This window comes from Charadrius vociferus, unplaced genomic scaffold (assembly GCF_000708025.1).
Source record: "Charadrius vociferus isolate BGI_N301 unplaced genomic scaffold, ASM70802v2 scaffold225, whole genome shotgun sequence".
Classification (NCBI taxonomy): domain Eukaryota; kingdom Metazoa; phylum Chordata; class Aves; order Charadriiformes; family Charadriidae; genus Charadrius; species Charadrius vociferus.
The window spans coordinates 883,156-893,913 of NW_009648638.1; the positions used below are offsets into that span (position 1 = coordinate 883,156).

At 47.7% G+C, this 10,758-nt stretch overlaps 1 protein-coding gene across 1 annotated transcript; it reads right to left on the reverse strand.

The window, feature by feature from the left end:
• Positions 1 to 4,747: 4,747 nt before the first annotated feature.
• LOC104287620 (chromosome unknown open reading frame, human C20orf24) lies at positions 4,748 to 9,415 on the reverse strand. The gene is given in 4 exon segments (XM_009886344.1): positions 4,748 to 5,171; positions 5,816 to 5,945; positions 7,974 to 8,175; positions 9,406 to 9,415. Coding segments are annotated over 4 exon segments (384 nt in total). The 3' UTR covers positions 4,748 to 5,129.
• Positions 9,416 to 10,758: the final 1,343 nt, after the last annotated feature.

Genomic DNA, 10,758 nt, shown 5'->3' on the forward strand with positions numbered 1-10,758 from the left:
GGGGAGGGAGATTACCCCTGGGCCCCCTCAGAGCAGGGCCGTCTGCTTCCCAGGCCGAGCCTCGGGGTAGCCGGAGCGGAGCTGTCCTCCTGTCTCCAGAAGGCGGGAATTTTTCCAAGGGACGTGCACCGATTTGGCTTTACCCCAGCCAGCCGCTGGCAGGGGGCTCACACGCCACCCTTTCACCCATCACCATGGCGGCAAAGGGGGGTCCAGCACCCAGTGGGACACCATCAGCGAGAGACACCATGACACTGCCGCTGCGCAGCCTGGCGGGCTCTGTGTCACAGACAGCTCAGCCTTCCAACGCAAACACCTTGTGTCCACACAAGATGAGAGCTGGAGACTGGTCCTCCCCACGGCACAGCAGGTTTCGGTTGGTGTTTGCTGGTGAAGCTGACCAGGCTCAGCCCTGGCACTGGCGGCTCTCGCTGCTGCTGGCGCCGGCACTGGTGTCGGGGGGGGCTGAGGCTGCCGGGCAGCGCGGCCGGCCAGCACAGGGCCAGGCAGGTGCAGGCACAGCCCCAACTGGGGCCGCAGAACCAGCCGCGCCTGGGGCAAACCTGAGCTACGGTCACCAACAGCTCCCGTTTGGCAAAGAGTTTTGATTGAAATACAGTGGGGGAGGCGTGGTTCGCATGGACATTTCTGAAATCAAACTGGCCGAAGCATTTCATTTTTTCCCCTGCACTTATTTCAGAGCTTGACCTAAAAAATACCAGTAAAATAACTGGAAGATGAAAGAAGTTGTTTCATTCTGGGCTGAGCAAAATGCTTCAGGTTTGTGCAAATTACTTCTCCCCACAACGACACTGGCCTCTCCTGCTCAGCTTGGCACACACGCTTGGTATGCCAGGTATGAAAAACCCATCCTCTGCCCTGATCTATCCTGGATATCTGTTGTTTTGGGAGACAGAGGGTGTTGAGTGCTGGGCTGTTTGGCTCTGGGGAAGTCACCTGAGAGGTATGTGTCCTACTTTCCCATCTTCCAAGGAGCCAGCTAATGTCCCCTGCTCTTCCCTTCGTGAGCAGCTCCACTGGCTCCCTAACGCAGGGAGATGTAAACCTTCTTTTGCCGTGGCAGTGGCAAGGTTTCGCTAGTGCTCTCCAGCAGCTGGAGGGCATAGCGGGCACTGCCAGTTATTAACTAAACACTCCTCTTAGTTCAGATAGTTCAGCTTTTGTAAGCCAGTCTTGGCCTGCTCCATTTTCAGACATCTCTTCAGTCTTCCCATCCCTGGCATTTGGACGTGGCCCCTTCCACACCAAAGCAGCTCCTCCAAGGCCAGGAGCTTCCTGCATACTGCATCCATCTCTGCCCGTTTGCCTGGTGGAGTATTAACAGACATCCTTGAAATGAGTATTAACAGACATCCTTGAAATGAAACACCCTAGAAAGCGTGGGCTGGGACACTGCTGTCCCAGAAGGTCTCAGCAAACAGAGTTGTCAGATACACGCCTGACTTAGCAGTGCTTAAAGACAAAGCTCTGTGTCCCGCTGCTTGGGTTTTCGAGACCGTGCTTGTCACAGACCAAGCCAGCCTCTACTGCTCCTGTGGTTCTGACAAACCAAACCCAACCAGCTCTGTCACCTGTGGGCAGCTGAACCCCAGCAACTGTGACCACAGCCCTTGAGAGCTTGGAAATCATGCTAGGGAAACGCAGAGGTGATGACACCTCCACGGAGGGGACAGAGGCTCCTCAGTGGCGTGCTCCCAGCCCCAACAGGCACCACTCGCTTTAAGGACGTCCCAAGCACTGTTGAAGACAAGCGACATCAGCAACATTCTCTTGCTGGATCAAAACCACAGGTAACAAATTTACATCGTGCTGCATGCTCAGCCGTCACTGCTGCAGAGCGACCCTGCGGCGGGCAGCAACTGTTCCAGCTGGGGTCTGACAGCTGATGTTGCCAGGCCACAAGATGCCCAGCCGCACAGCCACCTTGCAACACCTCTTAGCACATCTTTGTGCACACACCGTTTTTCCCTTTAACACCAAAAATAACTTCCATTACAGTTTTAACAGATATTATGCTTGAAGCCCAAGAAAGACCACAAGAAATTTCTCTGCGATTTCCACACCAGAACACACTTGACCCTCTCCTCCCAAGAGGTGAGGCCAGGGAATATCTCACTCCTTCCTGCCAGAGACTGGCTTCTTTTTGCTGAAAGCCCAGGTGATTTTCTTCCAGGTCTGCAGCTAGCAGTGAGCTTCACAGAGCCTGCGGGCAGTACAGCTTCTCTGCGCCATCACACAGACCCCATAACGATGCAGGCTCCTGGTGGAACCGTATTCCCAGCAGCTGTGGCTCCCATAGCTCAGCTCTCCAGTGCAGGAAAGGACCTTTTTCTCCCTTGCTGCTGCTCCATGGTAGCACTGACCCCCCACCACCCATGGGTTTATTCACCTGCCCTGCAAGGAGAGGGGAGTTGCAGTGCAAGCATGCTCATTGTGCCAATATCAAAACTACTGAGGACAGAAGTGCTGCCCAAGCCCCTGTTCCCCATGCTGCAGTCCCTCCTCCCATCAGCTGCTCCTCCTAGAACTCAGCTTCATGCTGTTTGCTAGACCATCCCTGTGTCATTCTCAGATCTCTGCAAAATACCCTTGTTTTTACAGTGCTCATCACTGTAAGATGCTCAGCTCCATTCTACAGGCTGCCACATCCCCTTGAGCTTCTTAAAATTAATCATCTCATTTCTTTAGGGGTAGACATCATAGCTTTAGTTCTCTTGGTGACCAGCACTGGGGATACCTGCTTCTAGCCATTGAGGCACCCCTTAGGAAGGAAAACCTTAAGAGATTAAAAGCTTGCAGCCGAGCAACTGCAATCACTAACTTATTTACCAGGAGCCTTGAGGAGATCCAGAGGCCAATGTCTCTTCCGCATGGTCATAAGTCTCCTCAACAGAGGATCCTCCTCAACTCAGATTCTGCCTCAGCTTCCAGCCACTAGAACTGCAGAGAACTGCAAAGACCAAGCAACTCAGCTGGTGGGACTGCAGACAAGCAAGGAATAAAGCAAAGGGGCAGGTAAGCAACTCTCCAGCTCTGCAGTCTTTCACTCTGCACATTTTACAGCACTGCTTGAAGCTCTGCTCTGGACCAGACTTGGGCACTCTGCAGCACAGCAGTGGCTCTGCCATGATTGCGTGTCTCAAGGCAGGGACAGCCGCTGAAGGAGCAGAACAGATTATGCAGAGGCAACACTTGGCTTAACCTACTTAATCACCCATTAAAGCATGGAGCTAAGCATTAGCTACTGCTGCCACTACAAATGCTTCTGGCCCCTTCTAAAAGCGTAGAACTCAAGCCTGCAGCACGAGACCCGAGAATCCCAAAGAGCTACTGGCTTAGATATTTACCAAAAAACAAACTCTTAAAAGAATCCCACACTCCCACCATTTTGCGAAACTGCAAAGACCAGAGGATACAGAAGCTGCACAGTGGATTATCCAAGTGACATTTATTAGAGCATTTCAAGTATACAATGATTTTACTGTTGGCTGTGAGCAGCTAAGATGCAAACAGATGCCAGTAGGAAAGGGTGACATAGAACTAGCAGGCTATGCAATCAATGTTTTCAGCTGAAAGGAAAAGAAAGTGTCAGGCTAAAAGACTGAGCAAGTTTGGGGACAGGGAGGAGCAAATATAGAAGTCTTTATTTGAGATCATTTAAATTGGCAACTCACAAGTAGCAGAAGCTGTCTGCTATTGCACTCTTCCCTTGGTATCCCAAGGACCTAAAATAGCCAGGTATGTTTTTTCCACCAAGAACAGACAACATTTCCCTGGTAAGAATGGAGGTGGAACCCTAGCTCAGCACTTAAGAGATTTAGATCCCTGGCTTTGCATACTCACATGTGAGAAGCAGGCCACTGAACTTCCATCAGCGAGGAAGCAGTGCAGACTTTCAGCAAGAGCACGCTAAAACTATCAGCTCCTCACTATAAGGCAGCTTTAGGTCAGGACTCTTTTTGGGTGCCTGAGCTGTTGTTTAGAAAAGCAAGGACCACATGGCAACAAGACTAGAAGGTCCTCTGACGAGAACAAGGACTGTGCGTGTTTCCCAAGAACTATTTCTGAAAGATACGTCCTTAAAAATATCTTAAAGCAGAGAGTCCCCCACTGATGCACAAGAAGGGCATGACTAGGGAGGAACTGAGCTATGAAGTGATCAACTCATAAAAAGCACCTCACAAACCAGAGGTTATGTACTTTGCTTGATTTGCAAGTTAGTAATTCTGCGTTTAAGATAATAGCTGCCTCAATTGTGTCTTAGTCTCCTGCATTTATTAATAAGGAGCAGTTGAATTCAAGAGCTTAAAAAAAAAATAGAATTTAAATGCTTAACATTTAAAAGGGTATCTCCCAGAATGACTGTCCTTCAAGACTACTAAGCTCTGAGGTATGCACTGGCAACTTAGTAATCAGGCTAGCAGAATGCAGCAGTTTCTAAGCCTCCTGAACGCACCTCAAGTTACACCTTCGTTAACCAAATGAATCACAATTCTTTCTAGCAAAGTTGCTTAAAAATTTAAAAATTCTGGTCGTCAACTGATTTGCAAGTAAAACAAAAAATATTAGAAATCGTAACAACACAGTCTGTTTAATTAAATCAGATCTGATTACTAGAAAAACATGCTAAGGACAGCCACTCAACTCATATCCTGGATGCTGCAGTGTATTTCTCCCACGCAGCCTACAACTGCTTTTTAAAAACTTTTTGTCTAAAGGACAGCAATGGAAGACAAGTCCAGATTTAATGACAGTTTCAAACAGAAGGGCATACATACATTAAATTAACAGATTCAACCTTCAGCACACAGGAGTTTGATAGAGTTACTGGCTAGAGTCACAGAAAGTTCAAAATTTGAACAGTCTTGAACGACTTCCAAAAATTCCAATGGCTTTTTAATAGTTCCAACAATTAACGGATATATAAAACGGAGACGGACTTCTCCAGCAGAAGAGTTGGGGCTCTTCCAGGCTAATCAGACCACTGGTACAGAAGGAAGTTGACTTGACTTCCCCCACCTTCCCACCAGTCCACTAAAGACTATGATTTATTAAAACCTCCTTGATTTTCTGACGACTGATTTAACAGGCAAAAGCTGCAGACTGTGTCAATCATAGTGGATGGCAGTATAGAAGATTATCCAGACAACCTGTGGAGAGGAAAGGAAGTGAAGGTTATTTTGATGCCTCTGGAGAGGGTTCAGGCACAGAAAACAAGCCTCATGCCTTGCTCTCAATAGAGGACTGGGGTCTGAATTCCAGCTTTGAGATGGTCTCGGAGATCACCATACACCACCAACGGTGGCATTCAAATTGCGTGCCTTCTGGGGTGACTAGCCTCTCCACATTAAAATCCCACCACTGTCCCTCCAGCGACTTAGAAACAGGACCAAATCAAGTACTGTGCGCATTCAGACTTGGGGGAGGGGAGTAAGGGAAAAGACAAAGACACCCAAAACACCATTTTGGGTGTAACTTGCTCTAGATGAAACTCCAGCGTATCTGGGAGAGAGGATGGGAAGACACAGAAGTTAAGTGGTAGATGTAGAAGTATAGCTGCCTGTTCCTACATCCTTTCCTACAGAGAAATCCCAGGTGTTAATACTGTATTTCATAGCCAGTAGCCATCAGATTTGGGAATCTTCTTTCCCAATCAACTGCACTTATTTGATGATGTTACCACATCCCTCTTCTATCAGCGCACAACCCCACCTGCTTTTCTTTCAGGTCTTTTCCCTCAGAAAGTGCACCAACACAATTCACTAATCAATGCAAAGAAAGCAAGAGGTGTTACCAGAAACAGTGCAAAAGATGTCATGAATCCTTCCTTTGTTAGCTCCCACGTCCCGCCATACTCCTCCTCATCTATCTGCTGGAAGCTACTGAAGTAGAGGTACAGAACACCAGCATTAATCAGGCAGAATCTGGAAGAAAGAGATTAGGAAGCGTCACTTTGGCGATACAGGGTGCAGGTATCCAACATGTCATACAGCAGTGTAGCAGTGAAACATCTTTCATCTGCAGCAGGGAGCAAGCAAAGATGAACACTGTTCCTGTAATGCTTCCCAGGCAGCCTAAAAGAGCACTTCCAGGTCAGCTTGCCATAGCGTGCTAGGTTTGGATGAAGTTCACCTCCCCAGGCACAGCCCGCTCCTAGTAAGGCTCAACAGATAGTACTCAAAAGCTGAAAGTATCAGCACATCTGCAAACCCTGCAAGTCTTCCTATCCTGCGGATCAGCAGCAGTCCTGCTCCCACACAGAATCCAATCTCCTCGTGTGCGCTACTTGATTTTGAGGCTGCTAAGAGGAAAACTCTATGTTCAGGGTTAGATCCCTGTTAGCATCCCATGACCAAATGCAGTGACTTAGAGATAGGAGCCAGAGAAGACTCGATAATGCCCTCAGAGCCATAGCACTGGGGTTCAATTTGAGATGACTCTTTGTGCTCTCTAGTCTGTGCCAACAGTTACGTTGCTACAGAGAGAAAAAAAATGTGACCACCTGATTGTCCTTACACACATTTGGCTTTACACCACCCCAACTTAGGGCTGGGACAACCTGGGAAGCGACAGGTACATTTCTGGTAAAGAAGGCTATGTAGGAAGGACAATACGGGAAGACATGCACACAAATTCAGTGACTGGCAGCAAGCTGTGAGCAGCTGTGCGACTGCATACCACAGAGAAACCACACACACAGTTCTAGAAGCTTTCAGTTTTTCCACTGTACACCAAATCACTTTCATTTCTTATTAACATTTAGTACAGGAATTAGCTTAGGTACCTGATGGTGCCTTGTGAATTAATGCATGACTAAGTAAGAACAATGCTACTCAGCTCCTCCACATCTGTTGCTGGGAGCACTTTAGATTTAACTGTTTGCATGTAGCTATCGAGTTCCTGTTGGAGCATCACTGCTTTACAGCTCCTTTTCCCTAAACTTCAAAGTTTTTTTTTCTTTTTTTCTTAGAGACACTTGCTGCTACTCCCTCCACTTTCTTGCCACAGCCAGGACACTCAGGAGGAGGGACAAGATGATGAGCCAACTTTCCCTAAGAAAAGCTGTGAGATTGTGAGCTTGATTAGACCTCGACTAGGCAGAGACATTTGCAAACGGAGACTCCCCGGAGCAGACACCGCATCTTCCCACACCTGGTGTTCAGAGAGCAGGGCTGTTTCCCATCTCTGCTGTCTCTCCAGAGGCTTTCAGACACGTGCCAGTGCCAAACAAATTTCTGTTTCCTAAATCAAAGCGCTCACTGCAGCCTTCGGACACCTGCTGGGAGGTGACCTGAATCCCACATCTTGGTGGGGATCCGATGTGTACGTACCCTTCTAGGCACTGCCTTACCTGCACACCGTGGCTGAAAGAACAACTTCAGCAACCTGGGAGCGCTGCAGGAACGCTGCCGATGGTGCCACCTTGCCTGCTTGTTACCTCTGGTCTTTGGTGTTTCGAAGAAACCTTTTCTTTTTCAAAGACAAGCTGCCCCTCTTGTCTGCTAACAGAACCTCCTCTCTGAGGAGGGCTCCTGACTCAAAGAGAATGACTACCGCACCTTCCCCTCTATGGGTCTTATTCCTTAGGTGGCCGCACTAGGCACCAGGCTCATAGCCCCTATTCACACACACAGGAACAGGCCACTTCACAAGTCAATTGAACCTCTCATTCCCTTCTTCTACCCCTGCCCCCTTTAATAACAATAAATTAAATTAAAAAAAAAATTAAAAGCATTAATCAGGCTGAGGAGAGAGAAAGAGGCTGATGAAGGTAAGATTCGTACGAGTTTCATGACAAATAACAGTCTGGAATGCAATGCTGACTTTAAGACGTATGGCAGGCAGAGACCGTGTTTGGCCAGCCTATTGTTTATAGCACAACTTTAAAACAGACACCAAGTAAAGTCCAAATGTGGGAAAGTACATGAGACAGAAAAGGAAATAAACCTTACACTGCTATTCCCACGAATCCCTTCAGTGGAACTACTCCCCAGATGATTCCCAAAATAACTGCAATGATCTGCCGGAACCAGTAGATCACATCTAAAAACTCGTCCTGAGGAGATAAAGCACAAGAAAGATTTTGGCATTTACTACGTTTCCTTTTTTTAAAGCATCATACAATTGAAAAGTGAAAAATTACCACACTGAACACTTAGTTTTCCATTCAAAGTATAAGATATTGTACTCGGAACAGATGAAAGCAGCTTATGGTGTCGCGCACCCTGGACTTTTCTGCTTCCAAATTAAATACACAGCTTTGTCCTCCAATGAGCTAATCACAGAGGCAAACAAGTATCTAGTCCCCTTGTTTAATAAAGATTCAATTCTATAAAAATTCACTGGAATAAATGTTTAAAGAACTGTTTATGCTTTAAGACTGTTATAGCCGCTCTCAGTGTCCCAGGCCCGGCCCTACCCAGAAACAAGTGCTACCACTCGGCAGTACTCACGCCAACTCCAAACCACAAACTGTATCTCACATGTACTACAAGTGCACCTGCACTCTTTCACAGCAGCACCAAAGCGGTCATTCCTGTTCGCCCATAGTGCCGACACAACTGCAGGTATTTCAGCTGGACAATGCTGACTCACGCTTTAAATAAAAGGCCCTTCTGCTACAGCCTCCCCAGGGATGGGATTGCCCCAGCATACCCCCAACGGCCTTTGTGATTTTAACGGAGGATGTGCAAAGTTGTTTGGCTCCAAGTGGAAGACTAGAATCCGTGTCGGATGTGGTCGTTTCTCTCAATCACTATGTTTCTCAGTCATTTTAGCCTTCAGTTCATACCCTATTGCATCAAAACATTGGCACAGCCTGTCATTGGTCCCCTCGCTAACTGAAATTCCTGCCCAGTTTGTCAGAGGGGCATGAGGTCGAATACAGCAGAGCCCCACCAGTTCTGTGAGCAACAGCAACTGACAAGAAAAAAGCGACACAGTTTCACATCTGTCCCCCAAGGAAAAGCAGGGCAGAGTCCACACCTTCCCTGCACTGAAAAGCAAAGGCAGCAAACCAGGGAGCAGACGTCCCGCTCCACCCACGTGTGCCCAAGCGCGCTAGGGACACAGCAGGACCTGGGATGCTGCAGAAGCTCAGAGAACCTTGTGGGAGTGCTACTGGGCAGCAGCAGCAGGCAGAGGCACTGACCAGGAGTGTTACAGCACACGGGAGATATGCACAGGAAAACAGGCTTCACTAGAGCTAAAAACACTGCGAATTCTGTGACTGACATGTTTTCACTCCCACTTGGAAGGTTTGCTAACAAACACAAGCAAAACATGCAAGTTGAGCACACCCAGGAAATTTTGTAGAGACCAAATCTCTTTTTGCACATGAGACAGCGAGGCTGGGAACAGCAAAGCAGACCACAAACAGCTGACCAACCACCATGCCGTTACTCTTCTGTGAGAACATACCCACACCGTGACACTGTGACTGAGAAACTCTCGCAAGCCTGTTCTTGTCGCTGCCCTTTCCCTTCAGACCTGCCAGGTCAGATGGATTTGCAAATACATTTTTCCCCCAACTTCTTAAAGCAGATTATATTTCTAGTTTTCTTTTAATTACACAAAGGAAATTTTTATTTGATCCTAGAAGAGTTTAATCCAAAAGCCAAATTTAACTGAGGAAATGTCCTGGTTTGAGGTAAAACAGAACAATTTTCTGTTCAGCAATTTTAATTTCCACCTAACCTGATTCTAACTAACCGAACTGGCAGAAATTAACAGTGTATTTTTCAGACAGTGTCCATTTTCAGAGTGATAAGACCTGATATTTACAGTTAATACCAAGGAACAATATGCACAGAGGCTCCTACTTATACTTATTGCTATAACAGCCAAGGCCAGCTAAATTTGTTATGTGCCCCATTGGAGAGTCGGAAGCACAAAAGTGCAGTGGGGTCCCACCTGCGGGAAGGAGCAGACAGGACAGGTGACCCAAAACTGACCAACAAGGGTATTCCAATCCATCTGCCTCACGCTCAGTATAAAAGCTGAGGGATCAAAGGGTCAGCTCTCTTTCTTCAATGGCCGACATCTGAAGAGGACTCTGTCTGTGTGCCTTTAATCCTGCTCCTGTGTGTTCCTGAATCCTGTTCCTGAGTTCAGCTCCTGTCCATCACTGAGTCCAGTCTGGGACTTTCCCTGTGCCTGACGTGATTGTCACCCCAGGAGCTCAATACTGCTTTTGTATATATTTCATTATTTTCTTTTTTGGTATTATTATCTTCTCTTTTTATTATTTTACCATTCAAGTAGTTTAGTTTCTTTTAAACTCATAAGTCTCTCTCTCATCCTTCTCTCCCTGAAGGGAGAGGTTGGGGGGAGCATCTGTTTGTTTCGGTGGCTGGTCTGGCCCAAACCAGGACAGATATCTTTATATAAATGCAGCTTGTGATTTCTTTGGCTCCACACCCAAGTAGCAGAGAACTGGGTTTGCTGCAGGCTACAGCACAGCAGACACGCCACATCTGCCTTTCAGGGAAGTACCTGAAGGGCAAGTACTCTGGGTAAGAAAGGACAAGAAAACATTGTGCACCAGTTGTCCAGTGTCACAGCTGGATTTAAACAAGTGCGCTGTGTTTATCGGGGCGTCTGCCAGACAATACCCTACCCTCACCTACGGAGCTGTGACCCACAGGGCGCTGCCGGGCCCGGAGCTCCGTGACACCCGACTGGTGCGGACACCAGAGCTCCCGACCCGCGACAGACCCACGCAGGCCGCAGCCCAGC